Here is a 26,505-nt window from a genome sequence, read left to right as displayed (position 1 = left end):
GTACTGTGTACATCCCGTGACCGTGCCGTGACCGTGCCGTGACCATGCCGAGACCATTTACATACTGAATAGATTACACTGGCATTAGTTCTTAGTCATCTTCCGACCCCCCCTCTCCGAGCCCGGACCCGGGAGCCAATCAGACCCCGTATAATCGTCAGCCGCGGTCCAGTCAGCGCGTTCCATCTTGAGTAAGCCGCCAAGTCGCGGGCGGACCAGCACCGCAAATCCCGTCCTTTGCCCAGCCAGTCGAATCTTCTTTTGCCCCCTCAGGCTTACTCCCTCTTCCTCCCACTGAAGACTCACTCCCTCTTACTTAAAACTTATCAACTCCACCTCTCCCCCATTCATCTCTCCTCCTGTTTTCTCTTCTTTCCTACCCCAAGTCCATTCCGTCCATTCCCAATCAACCAGGGGATCTTTCCTCCTTCCATTCAATCGAGAGTGATCTTCGCCCTTTGGCCGCACCGCACCCGATGGAGTCGCTTCTCCAGCAGTCTCGAGCCATGTGCCCGTTCCTCAAGCGCACCTCCCCGTCCACTCTGCGCACTCTGTCCACCGCCACTCGTCCTAACATCAGCCCCGGAGGCGGCACTATGTCGAACCTCCAGGTTCTGGCCCGCCGCTGCCCCGTCATGAGCAAGGCTCTGGCCGTTCAGAGCGCCCGTTTGGCCAACACCAAGCGCTTCACCTCCGGTGTCGCCGGTATGGATCCCAGGTACTTCCGTTCGGCTCCCACCAAGCGGGCCTTGCATTCGACCTCGGGCAATGGCGCGGACGTTGCGCCCAATGTCTACAAGGACTCTCAGAGAGGTAATTTGTATACTTCCCATTCTTAGACACATCAGACTGACTCCTTTGCTTTGCTTCGTAGTCGATCCCGCCTTTCCCGGTGTCAAAGGTCGTTTCGAGGCCCCCAGCGGTGCAACCGTCACCGGTCCCCGTCCCGATGCCCCGAAAGTTGCGCCATTCGACTACAATGCTTTCTACAACGGGGAGCTCGACAAGAAGCACAAGGACAAGTCATACCGTTACTTCAACAACATCAATCGTCTGGCCAAGGAATTCCCCCGTGCACACACCGCGTCTCAGGAGGAGAAGGTGACCGTGTGGTGCTCCAACGACTACCTCGGTATGGGCCGCAACCAGGAGGTTCTGAAGAGCATGCACCGAACACTGGACACCTACGGCGCAGGTGCCGGTGGTACGAGAAACATTTCGGGACACAACCAACATGCGGTAGCCCTTGAGGGCACTCTCGCCAAGTTGCACAACAAGGAGGCCGCTCTGGTCTTCAGTTCCTGCTTCGTCGCCAACGACGCTACCTTGGCGACGCTGGGTAGTAAAATGCCCGACTGTGTCATTCTCTCCGACAGCCTCAACCACGCCTCCATGATCCAGGGTATCCGCCACTCCGGCGCCAAGAAGATGGTGTTCAAGCACAATGATCTGGTCGACTTGGAGACCAAGCTGGCCTCTTTGCCTCTGAACGTCCCCAAGATCATCGCGTTCGAGTCTGTATATAGCATGTGCGGTTCAATTGCCCCCATCGAGAAGATCTGCGACCTGGCCGACAAGTACGGGGCGATCACTTTCTTGGATGAAGTGCACGCCGTGGGCATGTACGGCCCTCACGGTGCGGGTGTCGCGGAGCATCTCGACTATGACGTCTACGCCTCGCAGGACACCGCCAACCCCCGCAGCACCAAGGGCACCGTGATGGACCGTATTGATATCATCACTGGTACCCTGGGTAAGGCGTACGGTTGTGTCGGTGGATACATTGCTGGCTCCGCCGCCATGGTGGACACCATCCGCTCTCTGGCCCCGGGATTCATCTTCACCACCTCCCTGCCCCCTGCCACCATGGCCGGAGCGGACACTGCCATCCAGTACCAGGCCGACTACAAACGCGACCGCGTTTTGCAGCAGTTGCACACCCGGGCCGTCAAGGAATCCCTGAAGGAGTTGGACATTCCCGTGATCCCGAACCCGTCCCACATCATCCCCCTCCTCGTCGGCGACGCCGAGGTCGCCAAGCAAGCCTCGGACAAGCTTCTGGAGGAACATGGCATTTACGTCCAAGCCATCAACTACCCCACCGTCCCTAGGGGTGAAGAGCGACTCCGCATCACCCCCACTCCGGGCCACGTGAAGGAACACCGCGACCACCTGGTCCAGGCTCTCCAAACCGTCTGGAACGATTTGGGCATCAAGCGCGCCAGCCACTGGAAGGCCCAGGGCGGCTTCGTCGGCGTCGGCGTCGAAGGAGCCGAGGCCGCCAACCAGCCTATCTGGGAGGATGCCCAGTTGGGTCTGCAGGAGGGTGAAGACTTGGAGACTGCCGTCACCAGGGAGTTCCAGGACGCGGCCGCTGAGGCGCTGCTCGCGCAGGCCTCCGCCCGGATGCAGACCGCCGCCGCCGGGATCCGTCCTGCCGCCGCCGTGGCCTCAGGCATCCCTGTTGGCGTCGCCGCCTAGATCCCATGTCTGCGAGAACTAACCCCGTCAATAATGTTTCAGAGAAACATAGTCCTGTGGATGTATGGTGTAATCATTTGTTCCACGTCCATTCCTTTTTTTGTCAATAAATCCATCACCTCATATAATGCTGGAGGATCTCCAGGCATCAATTATTTTTGATTCTACCGCCCCTAAACCACCCCAGTTGGCCATATACTAGCGGGTTTTGTGGTTAGGACACTAGAAGACTGGGAATCTCAAGGATTTTTGATAGCCGGGTACCAAGATATTTCGTCCTGTCGATTGACGACCGCTCAAGTCCTAGATTCTTGACAATTGTCATCGGCCTTCCTCTTCCCTTAGTTTATGCATCTGTCCTTGTAGCAGAAGTAAGCATGCAAGATTCAACGAAATTGAGGATGTTCTTCCGCACGAAGGTAGGGCAGGGCTGTCTGTTTAGGGCCGAGGTCATCTCTCAGCTGGGTGAGTGGCAGAGACAGCCTGGAGTATCTAGATATATATAATCCTCCCAATACACGGACGAATAAGCAGCGATGGCTAGAAATACCTATGATCCGCTATGATAACACATTCAAGTCTTCTCTTCTTCGCTACTGATTAAAATAACTACTACCTACTATACAGACGAACGAAATACAAATATACATACATCCACAAAAACGTAACATGTACCCTAACGCCCGGTGGAATCAAGCCCGAGGGGGAAAAAAGACCGAATGCTTTTTTTTTGGTTTGAGGTTTGAGGACAACAACAACAAGAGTATCTGACAAGATATGGGAATCAGGATACGGAGTAGTCCTTCCACGGCCCTCTGCCATACCTCTTCAACATACACCCACACATCGTCATCCCACCACCCGAATCACGCCGCTGTTCGAATCCTACGCCTCCTTCTTTCGAGTCGATCACTAGCGTCTCTTCCCACCCCCGCGGCTCACCTTAGGAAACTCCACGGGAATGCGCAGGCGCGCCACGCGGCGAGCGGCGGCCTCGGCCTTGCCGCCCTTGATGCCCCACTTGGCGAACTCGGACTCGCGGGGCTTGTCGACGCGGCAGCCCAGCTCGCGGAAGTACTGCAGGATGACGGGGCTCTCGAGGTGGAGGTCGTCGCGCAGGTCGGCGGGGTCGGTGGCCAGCTCGTTGGGGGCGTTGCCGCCCTGGGCGCTGTTGCCGCCGTCCTTGGCGGGCTGGGGCGGGATGTGCAGCGAGAGGGCGCAGATGGTGGTGTGGAGGAAGGTGACGTCGTTGCGGGTAAGGGAGCCGCCGGTGCCCGGGGCGAAGCGGCGGCGGACGGCGTCGATGATGGGGTCGGCGATGGATTCCGCGGCGGATGTGGTAGCTGTGGTGGGGGAGGTGCCGCCGGCGAGGATGGTGCGGAGCTCGTCGCGCGGCGGGAGGCGCTTGCTGCCGGGGCCGGCGCCCTTGGGGTCGCGCTTGAGGTGGCGGTTGAGCTCGAGGAGCAGCAGGATGAAGCGCAGGATCTGGAGGTGGGTGGTGTTGCCGGACTGGATGACCGCGTCCACGCGCCGCGAGACGTACCGCGAGGTCGTGACCACCGGCTCGCCCGCGCTCGCCGTCGCCAGCCACTCCTGCACCCCCGGCAGCTGCCGCAGCGTCGACTCGCCGTTCGGCACCAGCTCCGCCAGCGGGTACACCTCACCCGGGTGCGAGGCGTCCAGGTGCGGCGTCGGGATCGGCTTGTTGGCCTGCACCTGCGCCTGCACCTGCGCCGCCTTGGCCGCGATGTCGCTGACCCCCTCCGTCGGCATCGACGACAGGATGGCCGATTCCGCCGCCGACGCCGCCCCCGAGGGCAGGTTGGAGAGTTGCGCGTTCTCGGCCAGGGATTGCGCCGCTTTGCGCGATTGCTTGGTACCGAAGGTGTTGGTGAGTTCGGTGCGTTGGGCGCGGAGGGTTTGCTGGGAATTGACAAGTATTGTTAGTCGTTTTCACCTGCAGAAAAAAAAAATGTTTAAGGTGGCGGGGGTCGGGCGGGGTTTTTATATGCTGGGATATGTATATACCCCTTCCCTTTCCATCGCCCACCAGGGGGAAAAGAAAACTCACCAGCTCTTCCTCCTCGCTCTCCTCCTCCTCCTCCTCTTCATCAATGGAGCGCAGTTTCCGCACCGCACCCCGCAGCGTCATCTTCCGCACCTCGACGAACTGCCACGTCTTATCCTCGGGATCGACCACGGCGACGTAGTGCTTCAGCTGGGAGTCGGCATCCTCCTCGGCCTCGCGACCCACAAAGTCCAGCTTGGGGTGTTCGGACGACTGGAGGAGCAGCTCCGACGCGACGATGCCCTTGTTGCGCGTCGACGCGGAGGAGGTCTTGCTGCGGGTTTTCAGGTAGGGTTTGAGCCGGAGATTGCGGGGAGCGTTAAGGCCGGGAGTGGTCACTATTTTTTGTTTCCGGCCATGGTGTATTAGCATGCGTAATCAAGGTATTGTCTCTCCGGGAGAAATCGAGTTTGTTGTCTGAAGGGTAACTTACCAATGACCGGAGCGAGTTCGCTATCATCCTCCACCACGCTCGACGCCAGAGGGGGCAGATCTTGGATTTCCAGCGCGGGCTTCTTGCTAGGCCGCTCGTGGCGATCGGAAGCGCGCTTGCGCTTTTTTTCGACCTTGTCGGAGACCATTGTGCAACGATTCCAGGAATAGCAGTCTCTGGGGCAGGTCGAATGCAGCGGACGTCCGTGTAGTTCGACCGGCGTGGATTTTGATATACCGGAGGAGAGAAAAAGTCCCAGAAAAAAAGTTGAAGGCGGTCAGTCAGTTGGCCCCGAAATGGAAGGCGGAGAGACAAGCCTGGCTGAGGGCGCGATTGCAGATCACGGGGACACACAAATGATTAATTAGTCTATCACCATTTGTCTAGCTACCAGGATTCAGTAGTCAATCTTCACAAGATTTCTTCACAAGATCGACAGACTGCGACAAGTAGTACAATATCGCGCTGACTATTGATGCTCTACTCTGTTTTTTTTTTTGTGTTTACGTAGAAGTAGCGAACGAGATTGCGTTTGAACTTTTTGTGATTGGAATAAATTCTCAAAGAAACCTCTCCACGACTCGAGGTTCCCGCTGGTTTGTTGCCAGAGAGAATCCCGAGACATGAAAAATTGACCAGTTCCCCATAGAAGCTCAAAGACATCGGCGTATGATGATAAGTACAAAATCAAAACCGATCCCTCTCCAACCCTACCAAACACATTTGCCCATCTCCAAGGACGGAAGAGACACGCGCAGACGAGACGCATCCCTTCCCCTGTCCGGCCACAATGGCGCGAGAAAAGCCGTCGTGAGAAATCGAAGACGTTTGCGAACCCGATGGATTGGAACGGAATTTTCGAAGTTCCATCTGTTGAACGGCGGATTCCGAATTCGAATAGAGGAAAAAGAAACCGGGGCAGGGCCCTTGATTCGAGATGGTGACAGAAGGGAACCACGTGGAACGATCATAAGAGGTTAAATCATCATCGTGACGTCGTTGCAGTTCTTGTTTTTTTGTGGATTGTCGTGTTCAGCGTTCAACCTGAGTCTTCACATGAAGAGCTGAGATGGAGGGGGCGAGTAATTTATTTGCTGCAATTATACATGTTAGCCATCGAGTTCGTCTATTGGAGGATGATGACTATAGAATTGGAACTCACCTGCGAGCACGCATCTTTCTGCGCTTGCGCTTGAGGCGACGGACGCGCTTCTTTCTCCACTTGGCTCTCATCTTCGTAGATAGGACTAGAAGATGATTGTTAGTTGTGGTCCAAGCCGAACAATAGGTGGCCGGGGTCCTATACTCACACTTCTGCGAGGATGAAAGAGATGGTTGCAAGAAAGACGGAGAACGGCCGCGGTTGAGCTTCTTGTGTGCGCCGTGGCTGACTCAGCATCCAATGCCGCTAAGGGCTCGCTAGTGCTCTGATGGCTGTGATTGGCTACGCACTGGCCACCCTTTGCTTTACCGAGACCGCAGGGAACCACATTGAGTTTCACTCGTGACATCAACACTCCCGCCCGGTGTAGACTATATCCCAGCATTAGGCCTCCAGAGTCCAGATTTACTCGAATTGCCATTGTACGATTGTGTGTGATGGAGATTCTCATTACTTATGCATCATGATGCTTCATAATCAGTAGGCCCACGCTGTGCTCGGTCAATCATGCTGCAAGGCCATATCCTTGCTTGACCGCTCTCCAGTACACCCATAGTCAATCAAAGCCCTAGCCCTATCTGTCTACTTCGTGGATGTCGGTTGAAATGGCCAGATAAATGTCTATCCCAGATTGCAACAAGCAGTTCCCGCTTGTCAAGACCATCGTCTTAGTACGCGTATCGGTACGTCACTGCCAGGTCACCCTCAATTTCTTCCTCGTCTTCGAGCAGTGTCGACTGGGTGTTCCTAGCCATAATCCGGTCACGTCGCTTGTTGGCAGCCCAGATCGCTGCGAAGTAGAAAATGCAGCAGGCAGCCGAGAAGCACTGGAAGGACAGACTGATGATGTATCCATTTCGGTAGAGAGGCGCATCTTTTGCTAGAAATGCATAGGTCGAAATGAACCCACCGACTAGAGATTGTTGTCAGCTGCCTGGAAGATCCTCTGCTTGCCCCGGCCCACTGGAACTTTTGGTCACTCACTGTTTCCAAACCCTATCTGCCATGCTGTCCCTACACTGCGTCGCCGATGGCCGCCTAAGTTCATAGCATACCAGCAGACAATCACGGGCATTGCGCTGTAAGTGCCACAAGTGACCATGAAAAGAGCCCCATACTGGACGTTCCGATGAGCTACACCATGGACATTCAAGAGGATCCCGTATCCTGCCATGGTGACCAACATCGGAATCAAGGTGAACGCAAACCGATGCTTGAATTTATCAGACAAAATTGCAATGAGCATTGAGAAGACGAAGGCGGCCGCCCATGGTGGGATCGAGTACAGCTGCGTTTGGATGGCTGCATCATACGTTAATGCATGGTGTCAGTCCTTCAGCCCAGGAAGGTCACTATACCTCCGTATCCATAGGTCTTGATGATAGACGGTGCAAAGTAGGCATACCCTGAAACTGTGAGCGAAGTTCTTTCGAACTTGTTGGAGGCTTTGGCCGGGGCTTGCTCAATACTACTTACCGTAGGCTGAGACGACCTGACCAAAGTACATAAAGCCGCCAATAAAGATTTTGTCTACATGTTGCAGTCAGCGCCCATGCTGACCTGATTACCGCGGAACTTACAGTCCTTGAACACATCCAGCACCTCGCGGAAACCGATATGGGCATTATGTCCGGCCTTGCCCACATCCTGAGCCAGCTTTGCCTGGATGTACCTTCGCTCCTCATCATTGATCCATTTGACATCCTCTGGGAACCCAGGAATGATGAAGTACCATACGAAGGAAACCACGCAAGTGAGAACACCTTCGATGATGAAAACCCATTGCCAGCCGCCGTAGCCTCGCAGGCCAGCCATCTTTCCGAGACCACTAGCTAAGAGGCCACCAAAGGCACCCGCCAGGGTGGTGGAGCTGAAGAAGAAACTGAAACGCTTTTGCGCTTCACTTCGCTTATACCACGTGCCTAGCAGGTAGAAGCCTTGCACGTAAGTTGCAGATTAGTACGGTGGCAAGTACGCACAGCGACAATGATAGCACTTACACCCAGGGAACATGCCCGTTTCAAACATCCCTAATCCCTGCGTATCAGCCTACATCCACACCAGCAACGAACATGAGAGCGATTGTACCCAAAAACCAGCGCGTGGTTACCAAGCCCCCCCAACTGGTAACCAGCCCTTGACAAATCATGACGAGGCCGAAACCGAACATGCACAAGGACACTATGAACATCAACGACAGATCAGCCAAGGTCGACACCACAACTATGCACAACGCCAGATACTCACACCACACATGCGGCTTCAGCTTCTTGAGCAGCAGGTTGGACGGAATCTCGAACAGCACATAAGGCACGAAGAAGATGGTCAATGCGGTGTTGTACTTGGTGCCGGTGACAATGTTGAGATCCTTCTGCAGTCCGAGCACCGCAGCATTACTGATATTCACCCTGTAGCCGCCCACCGTCAGCGAACTTACCACGGACCTATCTTCTGGGACGTAGGGGACATACCGATCCAAGAAAGCCAGCAAGTACATGATGCACAGGCATGGGACGATATGCCAGTCAATCTTGGCCGTTAATTTGCGCTCGGTCGTGGAAGTCAGCGGGGGCAGGCCCGCGGCGGACGTCTGAATCTGCTCCTCGGTCTTCATCTCGGCGAAGTAAGGGGACTGTGAATCTATGTTGTATATGAAGTGGTCAGATTGCTGTATTGTGCTGTGCATGAACCACATGGGAGAACATACCTGGGTCGCGACCCATTGTGCTTGATCTCACTTCGAGAACAAGCTTCAGAGACCGGATATGAATGACAATTGGAGTAGACACTGAACTGACTAACTTGGTCTGTAGTAATGCTTGTTTGATTATCAGGACTGATGAGGAAAGGTGGTTAGGAAACTGGGGATGACGGTCCGTGTGCGTGATTCACTCAGTGAATATGAGGACAATCGTGTCTCATGAGCAACAACAGTGAGGAACAGAGAAGCGCGGTCCGAGATGAGAGATTTCAAATCGAATTTGTGGAGAGTAAGCAGAGGAGAAGAGGGGAAGGAAAACGTCAGCTCAGCTGTGTTAACACCCAACTACTACTACTATTACAGCACACCAGGTATCAAAGATGCAATGAGAGCCGACAATGCCAGCCAATCCAGTCAGTCCCCTGAGCCGGCGCTCAATACTGATCGATCGATAAGTCACTCGAAGCTTGGCTGGAGAATTGGAATCGCAGCCTGACGGTAGACTCTATGCTAAGCTGGCTGAGATCAACATTATCAGGCATTTACTATATGAGCTTAAAATACAGAAGACTGCTGCAGGAGGTAACCTTAGGCATGTATCCGGATATAGCATCTTCTCCATATACTATACAAACCTTAGATGAGAAGAACCGATTGAGGCGGGGAAGCCCCTCCAGCCCAAGTCTCACCCTCGGCAAGTATACTGGCTCTAGACCAGTCTGTCAGTCTGTCAATGAAGTTATGGCCGAGTTCAGCTTTCGAAGTAGAAAGAGTTGACTAGCGAAGTGGATTTCCCCATACTCGGATGACTAAGGCAGCTGCCAGGCGGCTCCACTCGCTTCTCCCCGCATTCTACGAAATCTACTACGTATGTTCTGTACTGTACTATGTACAGGACTATGTATGAATGTGATTCCAGACGTCACCCCTCCTAGGCAAGTCATACTCTGATGCTATCAGGGCCCAGGTTACGACGCTCTAGATTTTTCCAGTTTAGGAGAGTGATCAGGCTATTGATTTCCCGATATCGTACATTCGCCCAATTTCAGCGCCAGATTATTCCGCCCTTTATCCGCTGGCCATCTCCGGTTCTAGTGACATACCAAGGAGAATAGATACAATCGTGGTATTTGCTTGATCGCCGGTCGTGCGGATATATATAGTAGAGGAAGGTCGTTAAGTGTTCATTCAGGGAGCAACATCTTCGTAGAAAGCGGGAATCACTCCAATTCATGCAGTTGGTCCCGCTGAGGGCTGATCGTCTACAGCCTTGCCCCACGCCGTCTCAAAGGTTGAGTCATCCGCAACTGTCAGACTCGACATCGATTGGACAGCCTGGTCCTCAATATCCTCCGTGTCAACCATGACGGGGCCCGGGGAAGAGGGTGTGTCGGAGCTTGTTTCTGCCGGCACGCTCATCGATCGCGTTTTTGCATCAGACTCGAGCAGTTCAGCATCGAAGTTGGAGCTGTACACGACGGCCGCAAAAGCTTCCAGCTCCCGAACTCCTTGTTCCATGGCGTTGAGGTACAAGTTGGGAGGAGCAGTGCCGTTGCCGATCACATGGGCTTGTCGAGCCAATACAGCCAGCACATTTGCAAGCTTAGTCTTCGGTTCCGAGCTGACTGCCGCAGGGATGACCGTCGCAACGGAGGTGAACGACTGTGGGGCAGGCATGTGCGATGACTTAAAAGCCTCCGTTGCGCATTGTTGGATCAGGGTTTCGAAGCACTCGTTGTTGAGAAGCAAGACAACGCGGGTGAATGTCGGAGAGTCAATGAGGTCAGCTGTCTCGTCCAACAGGTGCCGCAGTGTCGCAGTGGTTTGAGGAGAGTAGGGTTCTGTCACTCCTAGAACACCGGACTCTTCCAGCAGATGATCCTCTTCCTCTCTCGGGGGAAGCAGATAGGATAGCCACTTCCGGCATCTAAGATGGTCAATGACATACCAGCAAGCATATGGCAAGAATCAAAACCTACTTTCGGTCCTCCTCGGTATCCCCCTCCACTTTCCTTCGGACTTGCAGGGTCAATTCTGCCAACTTGCCTCGCGAAATATCCTCTCTGGGGTTGCATGACCCGAAAACTTCCGTCACAGCGGATTGCACTTCCTCCATCAATTGCTTCCAGCCACGGTGAAGAAGCCACCAACTAAAGGCCAGATACCGCCGGTTGGTTTCGAAGTCATTACCCAGAGTCTGTGTAAGGTCATCATCATCATGGTCTTCAAGTCTGATCGTCGATGCATCCGCGGGGGGTGTGGCCATAGAGATCACGCTAGACAGATAATTTCGACGACCAAGAAGGTTGAGTTGGATACGAGTGAAAATAGTCAGTAGGGATAGGGTGTAGATCAGCGTAAAAGACCTAGTGATAGCTGTCATGAGACCGTCAGTTCCCGACCTCGATCAACAGCACAGCCGAAAGCGACTTACAGGTGATCTTAACCTCATTCCACAACTGAGTCTTGTTCCGCTTTGGCGACGGCGACGGTGCGGCACCCTCAAGTGTGGATTCTCCTAGCTGACTTGCGCGGACAAAACCATCGCTCTGGAAGCTGGAGAGGCTTCGGCGATCATCATCTGTGATACTCGGCGAGATTGAGCTCAGATCAGAGCTTGTTCCCTCAGCAGTGCCGAGGCGAGCTAACCGCTCGGCGCGTTTCTTTTGTAGCTCTTTCGTCAACTCCTCGACCGGCAATGCCTCCAATATATCCTCCGCGGCAGTGGGTAAGAGTGCTAGGACGGTGTAGGTACAGTCGGTTTGGTTCTGTTCGAAGCGTCTCCGTAGGCTAGATCGAGGCAGGCGTTGTCAGCGACCGCTTCGGAGCACACGAGACATCGCAACACAGCCCGAGCTATCCATCAGCAGAGAGATCACATACTTCTCTCGAGCAATACGATCACTCCCCATACGCTCGGTTGCCTCCGAGATCTTGCCCAGTACATATTGGCCGGCGAGATAGCCCGCTCCGATAACGCCCGCTCCGATTGCAAGGCCCTTGCGATTGCGCCGGAACCAGCGCTTAGTGGCACTGATCATGGTAGAGCGATGATCGGGGTCGCCAGCAGGAGATGGTTGAGGGAGGTGGGGGGGGGGGGTGGGGGAAGCTCAGATCATCCTATGTAAGAAGTAGGAGTAGAACGGAAGAGCGCAGAGTATATTTGACAGGGAAGGATTAAGAATGAAGGATCAGGATGGTAAGAGGCGTGAAAGGGAAAGCAACCGGGGGGGGTGAATGGGATGGAGGGAGAGAGCTGGCACGGTCGGCGAGCAGAGACAGAGGTAATCCGGCCTCGGCTAAACCAGTTCGGCGTATGATAACAGCTTGTGTTCAGCTTCAGACTGACCTATTGGCAATTTAAACATACATAGATGCATACTAGGTACCTCCTTTGTACGATACAGAGCATGTACTGTACGAGTAGTGACTAGACTCAGTTATCTGTTCAAAAGGTCGCCTCATCGCTGCTGCTGCTGCTGCTGCTGGATCCTTATCTGGCCTGAGAACCGGTGCCTGGACTGTCAGGCTGACCTGTCCTGTACCGTACCTGAAAGACAACCTTGAATTGTCATACATAGCCTTCAAAGATAGGGCGCATCCATCACAATCCTTGTATAGCATGGCTTACAGAGGCCTCATGTAAGATAGACCCGACTCAAAGTAGAGGAGAAAGCAAACAAAGAATAAAAATAGGCGCGAGAGGGAGAGCAGAGAATCTGCCGGCGTGGGTTAAGATTGATTAGGTATGCTGATTACAATGATTTTACATACCAAGGATGACTGACTGGAACTGACTGTCCCATTATCTCCTTCCCCTCCACTCTCTCAATGCACCCACTCTCTCACTACTACTACTACTACACCTCCTCCTAATCTTCCCCCTACATCCTCCATGACATTTTCATACAGATTCAAACTCAAGATATCTTGCTACTGGCAGAACATGCACCCCTCATGAACCGTGCTCCATGTGAGACTTCCCGGCGATCATAAGACAATTGCCCCCCCTCTACAATTCAACCCCCGATCTCCCCAACGTCCAGCCGGACAGACGGCGTCATCGCCCTCCGGCGGCCCCTACAACCCCGGATTCCAATCATCCCCCTCCTATCCACGCATCGCATACTTTCTACCCTGCACTACCACCGCACGGAGAAATATAGTACTTCGCCCTCGGTGATCGGAGAGCGATAATCTGAACGGTAATATCCAACCCGACGAACACAACCTCTCCCCGCGCCCGCCATTCGGGCCCCCCCGGAACGAGTTTCTAAGGAAGATGGAGCCCCGCAAAACGCCCCCGGAGTACTTCCTTGAGATATTCGCCGACACCACCACCGTTCGAGACGTCTTAAAGGGTCAGTTTCCCGTTGTCCACCTCCTAGACACATAAGAGACACTTCCACCAGTATATACGTCTTCAAATAACCAACACACACCCCCTCCAAAACTTCTAGGCATCCTCAACCTAATCTTCTTCCACCGATACTTCCCCTCCATCCGACCCACCACCTTTGACGTTCTAGACTTCACGCTCCCCGCCATCAACGACGTCGACCTCGAAACCCTCATCGACTCGCGCATCAGCTCCCTCGTCCGCCAACACTCGGCAACCAGCGGCGGCACCTACGAAGGTGGTAGCGGCAGCGGTGGTGGTAGTGGCAGTGTCGGGGGCGGCGTCCGCGGCCGCATCGCAGTGGAATTCTACGAGAAGCGCCGCCGACGCTCCGGGATATGGTTCGGCGGCCTCGCAGGCAAAGGTGAGGAGGAAGTATGCTGGGAGGTCTGGAATCTGGACGTGACTATCGCCACGCCACGGACTGAATCTGGTATGTATGGTACATAGACCCATGCCTGTGGACCTTTCTCCCCGCTTTCTGGGCATTCCCTTACTCGGCTCTTTCCCCCCCACCCAACTCCCAAAATCTCATCCCCATCCTGTCTCACGATCGCAAGAAAGAGGCCGGTTATTGGCGAAGTCCGATGACTGACCACCCATCCCAATTCTAGAACGGGCCAAGGTCCGCAAAGCAATGGAGAATATGCTGCAGAAGGCCGCCCTGAAGATCCTCGCCGTGGTCAATCGCGATAAGGATCATATTCCACCCATCACGACCAGCGACTCCAATCCCTTCCCTTATCGCATTGTCCTCAACCCGCGCACAGATGGGTGGCAGAATAGGTTTGGGCTGTATTAAGAGGAAGTTTGGGAGAGAGGGGAGTCCACCCTCAGCGGTCTTGTCTGCTTGCATTCATATTCGCATTTGCGTTGGCTGGGCTACAGATACCCAGGGCATTTTCATCTTGTTGAATTCTATCTAACTATTCATTTCCACCCCCGGCGGTGTCTGGCACCCCAAGGGTTTTTTAAGCATCACTCATCTGACTTTCGTCTCGCGGTGGGCCAATCTATCCAAATCTTGTGGATGTACTGTACTAGACGACTTTTGGATTATGTTAGTCCCCTTTGAGTTGTCATGTCTTGACTCTCGACGTTTCAGGGCGAATATGTCATATACTTGGGAGCAGGAAACCAATCAAAGACGCAATCAACAGTGCTCAAATTACCGAGAGACATTATGCATCCAATATACCTAGCTAAATCATCCACTACGGCACGGAACTCGATTTTCCAACGAGTCCCGCCCGTGGCGATTCCCCCCCTCCATCATGCATCATCCATCAATCACATCCATAAAACGTTCTACTGCCCAAGCAATTCATGACAAAACAACAGTAACATGACAAAGATTGGCCCAGCCCTAACTCTCCGTATTCTCCATCACCAGGAGCCCCAAGAACCCCCAGTGATGACCATCCCTCTTTTCAATCTTTAATCAATCCAGTTCAAACGAACGTAAATTGTCCAAACATATCAGAGAAGATATCATATCCAACACTCCACCGGCTGGTTCGGGTTTTTTTTTCGACCTCCACCTGTCGAGTGCCCTGAGGTTCCGATCTACAGTCTATGGGGACTGCAGATCGGCCCCACAGCTGCTCGACTTTCTAAGCAAAGTCTATTTACTGCGCCTTGGTGGCAGCGTCGGCCTGGGCACGGAGGTTCGCAGAGGTGGAACCACCCTGGAAGAAGCGGCCGAGCACGGGCTGGATGAAAGAGTGGAAGACGATTTGAGCGCCGCTAGGAAAAAGTGTCAGTCAGAGTCGGCTAGGCAACACCAAAACAACGATGGGCGGATGGACAGGGTGACATACTTGGTCTGGGGCAGAGCCATCCAGAGGACAAGGGCGAACTTGAAGATGTAGTAGAAGGCTATATCGCGCATATTAGTCGTTGTGTTACTTCAGCAATGACCACTCCCCGAAGAAGATCAGCGGATACGTACGGAACCAGTAGGGGGCGCTGACGGCGCTCTCAAGGACGGTGAAGAAAGCATAAACAACCCAATACTATGACACAATCACATGTTAGTTGCTGCTGACGAACAGACGTCACGTGCTCCCAGGTCGGTGGTCCGGATGGAGAGTATCTCAATCTCGGGACCATGCCGCCTGAAGCGCGATAAGAAAATGCGATCACGGGGACATACCGTCAGCCACTGCAGAAGATCGTCAGGTCAGCATCATCATCGAAGGGAATTCAGAATTGCAAAACGTACCTGCGTGTCGTCGGCCTTACCGGCGGTGAAGAGGGCGTTCAGGGAGTAGTAGCCAGGGATGACAAAACCGGCGAGGTTGACGAGGAATTCACCGGCGATGTTGAAGAAGACGAGGAAGGTGTAGATACCAACCAGGCCGAGGATCACGTAGACCTTAGGGACGGAGGATTGGCGCTCGAGGTTGTTGAGGAGGGGGTACTTGGAGAGCTGAAGAGGAGTTCCCACAAAAAGGGAATATTGTTAGCTTCAGAAATATCAAAACATGGTAGGAGCTTCATCCCTCGCAAAGCAAAAGCACCAAAGCAAACAACAGCCACACAATTCAAAGCAAGATGAAGAGTGAGGAGTCGCAGTTCGCACAAAGCAAGACACGGATTGAGGCCGAAGCCGACGCACACACGACACTTACCTCCTTGTCGAGCTGGGCAATGGCGTGCTGAGCACGATCCTGGAAAGAAGCCATTTCGAATGAATTGGACAAGCTAATCTGAACAACTACGATTAGATCGGGGGTATTGTGAGATGGAAAGTTGGAAGTTGGAAAGGTTTTGGTGGTTGGAGGGGGGGATGGGTACGAACAAGGTTGTGAAGGAGAAGAGTGGAATCGTTATCAGTAGGCAGAATGTTTTGGCAGGCAGAGCTGGGGAAGAGGAAGAGGAAAGGGAAGAAGAGGTGAGATTCAAAAGGACGAGCTGGCGGTTACGGGAATGGAAATCGGGCTGGTTTCCCCAATGACGGTGCGTCACATCACGTGATTCTGCTTCGTTCATGACGTCGAGGGCTGATTCAAGCCCAGATGACGTGGTGCTGGGAAGTCCTTCAGTTCGGCAGAACTGGGTCTAGAATCCTCATCCTCGTTACCAACGACTGTTATTCACTTTCTGAGGAATTTCCCAGCAATATCTGGTCCCGTTCATCTCAGTTTCTCTTTTCTTGAGGGAGCGAATGTGCATCAGTGACCCTCTCGGCAGATGCGGTGTACATACAGTACAGTACAGTACAGTACAGTACGGATAGCTGCGGAAGCAGACTGTGTAATAAAAAGGTATGCCCTCAAGGCTGTGTACTGTACGGTCCCGTATCGCTATCCTACGTTGCAAAATGTATTAGTTTCTGCTGCAACAACAACAAACGGCTTTAGTTCAGAACTGTCTGTCTATATCCCCCATATCTACCTCATACTCATTCATATTATGCATGGTACTACTGTAGCTCTCCAGAGTTCCAATCGCCGTTGAACCAATAACCTTCTCCCACGCATCACTCTGCTTCATCCCAGTACTCCCCCAACCACTCTACTGGTGTTGCAGCTGGGGCCAGCTTGCATTTCCAATCCCCAATCGAACAATCCAGAATAGCGACCGCTCAAGGCCCGCATTAGTACCCAAGAAGCAATAGATCTATACATAGATTGGTCTGGTCTGGATCCACCACCAGGGATGTGCAAGGAAGAAGATTCAATCAATTATCCCTCCCTTCATACGTGGCTCAGAACCCAATGATCGAATCGATTCTCTAGTCCATACATGGTTATTTGTACAGTACAGTACAATCCCTCCCAGTAGAGAAGGCTCCTACGTAGAATGACCAAAGCCTATCCTATGACGAACCACAATCAGACAACAACTCATACATTACAAAGGACTACATGGACTATGGCTAAATCACAAAAGGACGGAGAATCCAAGTTACAACCAAGGTCATCATCCTCCGAGAGACGCGTAGTCTAGCCACATTTGCCCCAAAACCCAACGACCCCAGCAACGGCCGTTGCAGAAGTCGCAGGAGGGAAAGGGGGGAGGAAGGGGGAGAAGAGAAACGAAACTGAAACATGTCTTCGGCCAGGCTCCCAATCCAGATATCCTTGACAGCAGAAATGATTTTGGGGGGGAAAGTATGAAATTCATGTCGTTGTGAGTGACTGCAGGAAACAGACAGAGTAAAAAAAAAAAGAATCAGAAATCGCTCGTCTTCAAGCTGGAGAGCATTGCGCCATCGACCGTCGTCCGTCCGCAGCCACCGAATTCATGTAACGCCGTCCACGGAGCCAAATAGTGGAAGAGGGCATGTCAAGAAACACAGAAGGGTGAAAATAAAGAGGAGAATCAAAACAGTATAGAAGGTAATGTGCAATTAAGCAAAGGTTTTGCAACACGTTAAAACATATCGGAAATCAGCCCACTATATCTGCAAAGCGTCTATTAGCGGTTCATTCATCCTCGTTCACACCACTGCCGCCAGTCGGTCCCATGCTGTCCCGGTTGCCACTGTTGAAGGTCAGCTTCAGTTTGGGCGTTGCAACAGGACCGGGCGTGTCGGTGCCAGAAGCCGCAGCGGGTTGATCATTGCCACCTAGGTCGTCATAATCGGCGAACTGGGGATGAGCTTCGGTTTCCTTCTTCAGTTCGGATAGACATTTGGCCTGTGTACTGTTAAGCATCAATCCACCTCAATTTACTTGTCTCGAAATATCTTACCTCGATGTCGTTGGCATCCTGGAATAGGATGCTGCCGTCCTCATTGTAGGTTCGAGCGTTCTGACACAGAAGGTGGATGTCATTACGGAAGTCCTTCAGGTTCTGGTACTCTTCACGGTTGATCTTCTTTTTGATCATCTCCATAGCGATTGGGTTGTGAATGATCATGTAGTAGTCAGGATACTGCGACTTGGGAGGCGGCTTCATGAAAGGTTCGATGATAGACCGGGTCACGGGCCCGTCCTCACTGTCCGAAGAATCTGCTGGCAACTCCTGCTCCATGTCCATCAATGACTGATAGACATTGTTAACGATGCGCTGCAGGATTGCGCGATCCTCGCTGCTCAGAGTTTCGATGGGTTTGGCTTGTCTTCCTCTCTTCCGCTTGGGCTGAGGCGTTTCTTCCACAACCTCCTCTGCCTTGCGCTTGGGAGCAGGTCCGCGGCGACGTTTCTTTGGTTGAGGGGCTTCCGAGCTCTCCCGCGACGGTTCCGGTGAAGATTCAACACCTGCCTTCCGGCTGCGCTTCTCCTTGTTGATACGACGGCGCTCAACTCTGGCTTCCTTTCTGGCGATCGCATCTTCGATGGTATCGTCATCGGCATCCACAGCCATGAGCCATTGTTCTTCCGTGAGACCATCGTCGTAGCGGGTCACCTTGCGTTCACGTGCACCACGACCACCCAAGTCAACCTCAACTTCTTCTGTGACCGGATTTTCTTCAGTGAGATAGATATCTGGCAGTTCTTCTTCGCACATGAGGCGAGGATATTTGTGGCCAGGACCGTATGGAGTATTCTTTTGCCGCTCCTTGTCGATACGCTGGAACGTGATCAGTTCGTCGTCCGATCGTGCCATAATATCGTTGAGGTCGTCGTCATCCATCTCCTCCTGATCGCCAATTTGATCAGCGGCCTCTGCCGTCTCCAGCAGTGTCCGCAAGAGTGCGTCACGTTCTTCGTTGGTTGACTTGTTATCGAATTTTCCTGCTTGAATGACTTTGCCGTCCATATCAAGCTTGAACTGTGCACGTTCTAAAATTTTCTCTTCAACCGAGTTGGAGCTGATGAGACGCAAGATACGAACTTCGTTCTTTTGACCAATACGATGAGCTCGATCTTGCGCCTGCAGATCCTGATGGGGATTCCAATCGGAATCGAAGATAATAACGGTGTCAGCGGTCTGAAGATTAAGACCAAGACCACCCGCACGTGTTGACAACAAGAAGCAGAAGTACTCGGAGCCTTCGGCGTTGAACTTCTTCAAAAGATCCGACCGATCATCGGACTTGGTAGAACCATCGAGACGGAGATATTTCAGGCCACGAAGGCGCAAGAAATCCTCCATAATGTTCATGATCTGAGTCATCTGGAAAAACATCAAGACACGGTGGCCAGTGGCACGGAACTTGGGCAAGATTCTGTCCAGAAGTTCGAATTTACCGGCCGTACGCCAGAGTAGATCGTTGGTCCCGCGTCCAGGGTTCATTTGATCTTCAACAGGCTCGAAAACAAATGGATGGTTACAAAGTTTTCTCAGCTGCATCAACATGTTACTGAGACCACGCATGCCGGTCTTGCCACCCTTGCCATCACTGACGGCCATTTTGTTGTGAGTGACAAGCTGCCTATAAAGCTTAGCTTGCAGAGCAGAGAACCGACACTTGATGACTCTTTCTTGTTTGTCGGGCAGATCCTTCTCGACATCCTTCTTCAGACGTCGGAGCAGGAAAGGTCGGAGAACCTTGTGCAAACGACGAATGACGAGCAACTGTTCTTCTTCGCTGAGTTCCATGCGATCTTGTCCACCCGTGTTAGCGAACGGTGTGTTGAACCACTCGTCAAAAGATTTCACGGATTTGAAGATGTTCGGCAAAACGAAGTTGAGCAGAGCCCACAATTCTGGGAGATTGTTTTGCAGGGGAGTACCGGTCAGAATCAGACGGTAACGGCTGGTATAGTACTGCGACAAAGTACTGCTCAACTTAGACTGCGTATTCTTCATACGATGACCTTCATCGACAATCATATGGGTCCACTTGATCTTGCTCAGGATTGGGCGATCCTTGATGATGTATTCGTAGGTGGTCAGAAGGACCTGGAAATTGCCCCATCGGATCTGTTGTTGCTGCTGTTTGCGCGCATTGGGGGGGCCCTTATAGACAACCCTCGAAACTGAAGGTGCCCATTTCTCGAATTCCAGGTTCCAGTTGGTGAGGGTACTTAGAGGAACAATGACGAGGAAAGGTCCGTTGTTCTTCTTTCTCTCAATAATGTAGGTGATCAAGCTGATGGTCTGAATGGTTTTTCCAAGACCCATCTCATCTGCCAGGATACCATTGAGGTTGTTGTTGTAAAGTGAAATCATCCACTGCAGACCCTTCATCTGATACTCTTTCAGAGTACCGCCAACAAGGATGCTTGGCTGGACAGTGACTTCTTCCTTGATACGATGAGCAACAGCATAGTAGTCGATTTTCTTTCTGCCATCGCCTTCGTCTTCACTTCCAGAAGCGATTTCTTCCTCCTCTTCCTCCTCCTCGAAGAACTGATCTTCTTCACCATAACGCTCAGCAAGGCTGCGCTGCTGCTCCCGCACGGAGGCAGCAAGCTGTTTGAGGAAGTTGTCGGTCTGTTTCAACAGGTGAGAGATACGAGAATCCTTGGCTTGCCCGAGCAGTTTCAAGTAAGTCTCCTCATCGTTAGCCTTTAAGGCCTGGAGACGTTGCTTGGCAGTACGCTCGACACGTCTCTGCTCTTCACGCTCCATATGTTGATGGTGTTGAAGCATCATCCGACCCAGTTTCTGCGCACGGGTGCGCTGCTGAGCGGCAGCATTTTGCAGTTCCGCGCCGTGGTTAAGGATGGCCTGGAGATGATCGTACTGTTTACGCTTCTCTCTGGTTTCGCGCGCATCGCGTTGTTGCTTTTCCAACTTCTCCGTAATGCGAGCTTCGCGCAAGTTCTGCTTCTTCATCCGGCGATGGCTAGAGCGGTTTGCCGTCATACCCAGATTATCGAAGTGAAACATTTCGTGTTGCATTTGCTTGCGGAGAAGCTTCTGTTTGGGCAACAGGCTAAGCATCTTATACTCAATCAAAGCTTTCAGCTTCAGGGAGTCGTCGCCCGTGGCAGTGTCACTCTGGCTAGAGTCCCAGACACCGAGACTGGCCGGAAGCTCAGCCAGCTCAGCCTTCCGCGCGTTGATCCTGTTGTAGAGTGCAAGTTCCCGCTCTTCGCGCACTTGGTCCATGTCAATGCCAGCGGGCATCAAAGCAGGAACGCGCATGCGATTAGCACGAGAGGTATGATCCGTAAAGCCAATGGTTTTGGGTATCAGATCATAGGGTGACTGGAAGGTTTGGTAGAAGTCCTTAGCCTGGGCCTCCTCTTCCACGTTCATAGATGAATCAGTCTTCCCTTGGGCAGCGCTGTCCAAAACGTTCTCAGCAGCCGCGATGGCATCTGCAGGGGCCGGAGTCTGCGCCTTTTTGGGAGGAAAGAGCTGTTGTTGAACTCGAGCTGGGATCGGGAGGTTCTTGGATAGCATCTTGAAGGCCAAGATCTGGTTCCGAAGCGTCGCCAATTGCTCGGCAGAAAAGCTACTGCTGGCAACAGACATACCCTTTTGGGAGGGAATCTGGCCTGAAGCCTGCTGAGCAGCAGCGGACGTAGCTGAGGATCCATCCGATACCACATTGACAGGGGCTGTGGCGGGATTGCCGCGGCCTGTGAATGCTAGCGTTAGCGAAGAGGCTACCTAGTTATTACCTGCAGACGCAGGTCAAAATGGAAGCAGTACCATTGACACCATTTGCGGCGGCGGCGGCGGCGGTATCTGGAGTCACGCCATTGAGCTGCTGCTGGCGTTGTTGCGCCTGAAGCTGCTGTTGGGCGAACCTCTGCTTCTGAAATACTTGTTGCCGTTGGACTGCTGAAAGCAGGTTGTGGGCTTTGAGGTATTCGGGATCGTCATGGCGCACGCCTTGTTCTTGCATCTGCTTGTATTTCTTCAAGGGGATTAGAGTCATGCCATGGAGAAGCTGACACAATGAAAGGGAGGTTGTGTGATGGTGGTAGAAGGAAGAAGAGAGTGAAGGGCGGGTCAGCGCGGACGCACCTGCAGGACTTCTTGAATGTGTTGCTGCGTCAAATTCGGCGGCAAGCTCATGTTTCCAGCCGCCATATTGGGTGCTGACTGGAGAGAGGCCATGCTCTAGCGCGTGGTTGTTTTATTCATAAGCAACGCAGGAGACACGAGGGAGGCCTGGGTTGCGACGGGGCACAGTGAAGCGCTTAGGAAAACACGTGGGAATTGGGAGCGGGCGACGGTAAATGAGGGATCGCGCGAGGGGAGCGATGGGGAGCGCTCAGTTACGAAAGTGAATGGATAGGGATGCCTCTTTGTGGATGGATGCGACAGGTAGCGGCCTGTATCTGGACTTTGGCGACAGGTTTCGTGATGTTTAGGCCGGGCCGGGGGAGATACAGGGCGGTAGGCGACAAACAGGAGAATCAATGAGTAGAGAGAAAGGGGCGTCTAACGCGAAGAAGAAAGTGTAAAAATGACCCCAAAGAGGGGGCCGGGGGTGAGAATGGCGCGTGGAAGGCCAGTCTGGATGAAATGGAGATGGAGGGGACGGGGCTTTCGCGACTTTCCGTGCTGGTCGGGGAAACTGGCGGTGCTCTCAGCCTGTGCCTGTAACGAGGAGAGGGTAGGCGGCGAGACGTTGGAAGAAGATTTCGTGCCGTGTCACGTGCGGATGGGGGATACCGCTGCTGGTCGCTGACTCAGCCAGCGACTGTCATAGACCTGCCCGGGGCGGCCGGGTTAGGACTAGCGGGGAAGCTCTCCCCAGCCTCGGCCGATATGATGATTACCTAAGTTACCAGTGAGAGCAGCTAAGGACAGTGATCAAGCATTCAATTACGAGTAATTTCACAACCATCGAACTAGCGAACAGTAAGTTCTACGCAATTCCTTCCCTATACAGTACAATTCAGAATCCCAGTACGCACACCCTGTCGCATCACCCATTTACAAAGATACAACCACGGAGGAGAAGACTGCTTTTCCCACTAAGACCACCCACTATCTTATAGTACCACCTGCCAGCAGGATGTAAATCAGATTCAAATATAATTGCAGCAACGTAGGTGTGTCCAGCCACCTACGCGTCACCTCCGATCGGAATCACCCTCTTCATAGGGGGTGGTGGAGGGGCGGGCTTCTTAGCGCGAGGGGGCGGAGGTGGAGGGGCCTTCTTGTGCAAAGATGCGCTGTTGAGGGTGTTCGAGCTGGATCTTCTCGTCACCACGCTGCCATAGGATGGCCCAGGCGATTCGTTGCGTCCCATGTAAGATCGGTCTGGGCTAGTGCCGCTGCGTGGACTGTCATCCTCAGACGGATCCATGTACGGATCAGCATATCCTCTACCGGCAGGGCGGGTTTGACTGCTGTTTCGGCGGCCAATATAGTTCTCACTGGCTGACCGAGACGGCCACTGATACGGGCTGGAATTGGAATCCTGGCGCAACTGCGTAGGACCCTCAAACGTTGAGGTCCTGCTCAGTACGGGCCGGCTCGAGTAAGCATCAGGCGGATAGACCTCTCTACCCGTCGGCTCAATCGAAGTGGCTCGAGAGGAGCGGATAATCGGCCGGACATCCGCACCATTATGATCCTCCTCGTGCAACGGCTCGTAGCGATCGGCGAAAGAGTGTGCGGTGTTGGAGCGGGGGCGGCCTGGGCGACGGCCATTGGGAGTCTGGGAAAGAGGTTGTCTACCGGCTTGTTAGCTATTCATACGCCTAGGAAAGAATCATGGGCCGGGGCGGCTCACCTGCCAGGCCACTCGCTCTTGAGCTGGAGCAGCACCTCCTGGCATTTTGCGTGGTAGCTCAGTTGAGCATCCAAAAACGCCTCCAGATTGATCACGCCCTCGGCTTCCGAGTCCTTGATATCCTGCATTCTTCGGCAAACGTCATCGTTAGCCTCTTCATATTTGACCTTCTGGGTCCGCAACTCCTCCTCCACGCGGAAGTCCTCCCTCTTCGCTTTCTCCATCTTGGAAAGCGATGTATCGTATGCCAGACGGCGACCATCGAGCTTTTTGCGGGCCGTCTGTACTCCTCATCAGTGCCCCTGCTACAAAATATGTGAAGATGATGGGTCTAGCTACCTGGTAGTCTTTCAACTGGGTTAAAGAGTGTTCGAGCGACTCGAGCAGCCCTGCGTTCACCTGGGAAATATAGGCATCCTGGAGGCGAGCCAAGCGCTCCTCCGCTCTACCGAGCACTGCACAGAAAACCATGTGAGCATACAACTTCACCCCACAGTCAAGGGAGGGGCTAACATACTGATCATGGAACGTCCATACTCAGAGTTTGCATCAAAGTCTTCGCCGTGACCAACCATGCTGCTACCCAAATGGGCGATAGGCAGCGTCTTCTCCTTATCATCGCCTTCGCTGCGCTTCGAGATGGACTTGATATAAGCGGCGGTTGCCTTGTGGATGCGGTCGACACCTTATTCAGGAACAGGGAATTAGCAGAGTCAAAATCAGTGACCCGTGGGAACACCCTACCATCGTGGCGCACGTTCATCTCCGTTTCCAAGGCCTTGAAGTCATCTGACAAATTGGTCTTGACTTCACCCCCCATTCTCTCGCCAGCCCATTGCTTGAAACGATCGAATTTCCGATTGACGTTCATTTTGGTAGATTGCGGTGGTGGATATAGTAAAACAGGGGAACGAACGTGGCGAATAGAGGGAATGTGTCAAGGGGGTTCGAAGGTGGTTGGTGGTTCGCAAAGATCGAGTCGAGGCAATTCGGTGATAACGAGAAGAGTGAGTATTCAGAAAGAGCGAGATTGGATGAATCAGGTGTGAATAGAGATTCACCGTGCTCAAGCAAGGCACAGCTTGGGTATCGACAAGAGCAAACAAGAAAAGCGCCACGGCCAGGAGGCAAATACGTGAAGAGATTTGAAGCAGTTCAGGTATAGAAGGGAAAGGGCAAATGAATTAAATTGCGCTTTGTTTGCGACAAGCGGGGGAAGGGGGAAAGGAAAAGGAAGTTGAAGCGGAGGAAGAGAAGAGGATTAGGCAGAGGAGGCCCTGAGTGAAAGTGGGAGGTTGGAAAGGGGAAATTTCCTTTGACCTTGGGGTCAATAAATTATTTTTATTAAAAGTGAGTGCTAGTACGTACAGTACGTACTAGACATGAACTAATGGACTGGATTTGACTTGACCGTTGTGTTTGTCCATTGCGGAATGACAGACAGCAACAGCAACTCTTCCTTTTCCCCCCATGCCAATCGCAAGCGGCCGATAGACGACTGGGGCAGGCCATTTACAGTCCAATCACTACGACTATAGGTACTGTGGTATGGCTGTACGGAGTACGGAGTACTGGCCCGGGAGTACTGGAGCACTGGAGGTACAGTACATACAGGACTGTACTCAGTAGTTAGGACCGAAGCGCCACATTGCCTCTTGGTTTCCTAGCCAATTCACATCACCCCCACCAACACTCAGTAAAGTTCGGAATTCTGATGGACAAATGTCCCCTGTGAGAAGAGGGGTGTGGGGAGGGGCCAGAATGTCGAGTCGAGTTCCAAGATCATACTCAGTGCTCCGTCATGCTGAAAATGGCAGCAAATGAGCCAATTCGTCTTGATGGTTTCTCTCCGATCTTTCCTTTATGGTGATATCTCCTGAGCCCTGAAAAGTGCTGTCTGAGGTACGAATTGATCAAGGAATGGAGCCGGTGGAGGCGGGGCCAGAACGCCTGGCGTTTTTGTTTGAGGTGTAGCTGAAACACAGGAGCATCACTAGTAAACTACAGTACAGTATTATGGTTCCAGTACCTTAACCCCCAATCCAACCCATCGTATTCGTACCAATCCACCATTCTACCATCCATTGTCGGACCGCGACCTTGAATGGCTTTCTCCTTCTCGGGTTGTACTACCTTTGTTTGTGTGTATCGCTCCACTGGCAATCCTCATAGGTCAAGACAGGTTTAACAACAAAGCAAGTGACACGCGTTTGTGGGCCATTGAAGTGGAGATCTGAACGCCCGTCAAAAAACTTGGATTGGCCGCGACTGGCTTTGCCACCAGCTCGAACAGTCGAGTCAAAATGAAGTTCTATTTACAGAAACACCAAGGGTGGGTTGGGGAACCAGGGCTTTCTCTGTTTCGAGATTTGGAACAGTGATGAGGAATGTCTTGGATTTGATTTCGCAGGGTGTGTCAGTCATACTCCAAAAGCGCATTGATCATCAGCAAATCTCTGCCCATCACGTCGGCATGATGATACTGAGTATATAATAGCATATCATATCATGCTACTTAGTATGTGTCTCTGATGGGGAGATTCATAGCTGCTAAAAAAGGTATCAGATGAGAATGGCCTGCGCGCGAGGTAGTACTCGTAGTTGTGATGAAAGGTATAGAACCAAATGTACAATGGAGAGAGCCTGCGTATTCCAGACCTCTAGATCGATCATGCTCAGTGCTCAGTACAGTACCTACAGTGGGTGGGTGCCCTTACG

The 26,505-nt window shown here is 52.8% G+C and overlaps 8 protein-coding genes across 8 annotated transcripts; 2 read left to right on the top strand and 6 right to left on the bottom strand.

Moving 5' to 3' along the window:
- The first annotated feature begins 296 nt into the window (after positions 1-296).
- On the top strand, positions 297-2,970 carry hemA (5-aminolevulinic acid synthase HemA). Its single transcript, XM_025670366.1, has 2 exons — positions 297-813; positions 875-2,970. Exons 1-2 carry the CDS (start codon positions 477-479, stop codon positions 2,479-2,481), a joined length of 1,944 nt encoding a protein of 647 aa, XP_025522267.1. The 5' UTR covers positions 297-476; the 3' UTR covers positions 2,482-2,970.
- Positions 2,971-3,061: 91 nt separating this feature from the next.
- Positions 3,062-5,130, bottom strand: BO86DRAFT_459918 (DNA-directed RNA polymerase I subunit RPA49; the record flags this gene model as incomplete). The annotated part of the gene is made up of 3 exons (XM_025677383.1): positions 3,062-4,404; positions 4,553-4,887; positions 4,983-5,130. The coding sequence occupies 3 exons, from the start codon at positions 5,128-5,130 to the stop codon at positions 3,394-3,396; spliced, it is 1,494 nt and encodes a 497-aa protein (XP_025522266.1). The 3' UTR covers positions 3,062-3,393.
- A 1,682-nt stretch (positions 5,131-6,812) lies between these two features.
- Positions 6,813-8,867, bottom strand: BO86DRAFT_404727 (putative MFS transporter; the record flags this gene model as incomplete). The annotated part of the gene is made up of 10 exons (XM_025674042.1): positions 6,813-7,057; positions 7,129-7,446; positions 7,503-7,550; positions 7,621-7,674; positions 7,725-8,081; positions 8,145-8,174; positions 8,233-8,325; positions 8,392-8,552; positions 8,616-8,784; positions 8,852-8,867. The coding sequence occupies 10 exons, from the start codon at positions 8,865-8,867 to the stop codon at positions 6,813-6,815; spliced, it is 1,491 nt and encodes a 496-aa protein (XP_025522265.1).
- Positions 8,868-9,809: 942 nt separating this feature from the next.
- BO86DRAFT_413922 (peroxisomal biogenesis factor 3) lies at positions 9,810-11,950 on the bottom strand. Its single transcript, XM_025674791.1, has 4 exons — positions 11,729-11,950; positions 11,280-11,635; positions 10,825-11,221; positions 9,810-10,772 (listed from the first exon to the last, which is right to left on the bottom strand). The coding sequence occupies exons 1-4, from the start codon at positions 11,884-11,886 to the stop codon at positions 10,076-10,078; spliced, it is 1,608 nt and encodes a 535-aa protein (XP_025522264.1). The 5' UTR covers positions 11,887-11,950; the 3' UTR covers positions 9,810-10,075.
- A 718-nt stretch (positions 11,951-12,668) lies between these two features.
- BO86DRAFT_393484 (autophagy-related protein 101) lies at positions 12,669-14,396 on the top strand. The gene is made up of 3 exons (XM_025673032.1): positions 12,669-13,206; positions 13,306-13,677; positions 13,859-14,396. The coding sequence occupies exons 1-3, from the start codon at positions 13,128-13,130 to the stop codon at positions 14,044-14,046; spliced, it is 639 nt and encodes a 212-aa protein (XP_025522263.1). The 5' UTR covers positions 12,669-13,127; the 3' UTR covers positions 14,047-14,396.
- A 476-nt stretch (positions 14,397-14,872) lies between these two features.
- Positions 14,873-15,931, bottom strand: yop1 (putative membrane biogenesis protein (Yop1); the record flags this gene model as incomplete). Its single annotated transcript, XM_025674041.1, has 6 exons — positions 14,873-14,990; positions 15,065-15,122; positions 15,196-15,259; positions 15,400-15,408; positions 15,469-15,675; positions 15,878-15,931. The coding sequence occupies 6 exons, from the start codon at positions 15,929-15,931 to the stop codon at positions 14,873-14,875; spliced, it is 510 nt and encodes a 169-aa protein (XP_025522262.1).
- Positions 15,932-17,526: 1,595 nt separating this feature from the next.
- BO86DRAFT_16903 (putative RSC complex subunit (Sth1)) lies at positions 17,527-22,308 on the bottom strand. Its single transcript, XM_025666490.1, has 4 exons — positions 22,065-22,308; positions 21,747-21,954; positions 17,946-21,673; positions 17,527-17,890 (listed from the first exon to the last, which is right to left on the bottom strand). The coding sequence occupies exons 1-4, from the start codon at positions 22,155-22,157 to the stop codon at positions 17,678-17,680; spliced, it is 4,242 nt and encodes a 1,413-aa protein (XP_025522261.1). The 5' UTR covers positions 22,158-22,308; the 3' UTR covers positions 17,527-17,677.
- Positions 22,309-23,081: 773 nt separating this feature from the next.
- BO86DRAFT_16862 (BAR domain protein) lies at positions 23,082-24,894 on the bottom strand. The gene is made up of 5 exons (XM_025666489.1): positions 24,532-24,894; positions 24,305-24,472; positions 24,127-24,242; positions 23,788-24,068; positions 23,082-23,728 (listed from the first exon to the last, which is right to left on the bottom strand). Exons 1-5 carry the CDS (start codon positions 24,656-24,658, stop codon positions 23,116-23,118), a joined length of 1,305 nt encoding a protein of 434 aa, XP_025522260.1. The 5' UTR covers positions 24,659-24,894; the 3' UTR covers positions 23,082-23,115.
- Positions 24,895-26,505: the final 1,611 nt, after the last annotated feature.

The sequence above is a fragment of the Aspergillus japonicus genome, assembly GCF_003184785.1.
Source record: "Aspergillus japonicus CBS 114.51 unplaced genomic scaffold BO86scaffold_103, whole genome shotgun sequence".
In the NCBI taxonomy this organism is placed as follows: domain Eukaryota; kingdom Fungi; phylum Ascomycota; class Eurotiomycetes; order Eurotiales; family Aspergillaceae; genus Aspergillus; species Aspergillus japonicus.
Note: the sequence above shows the minus strand (reverse complement) of the source record. Positions and strands in the feature narration are given on the sequence as shown.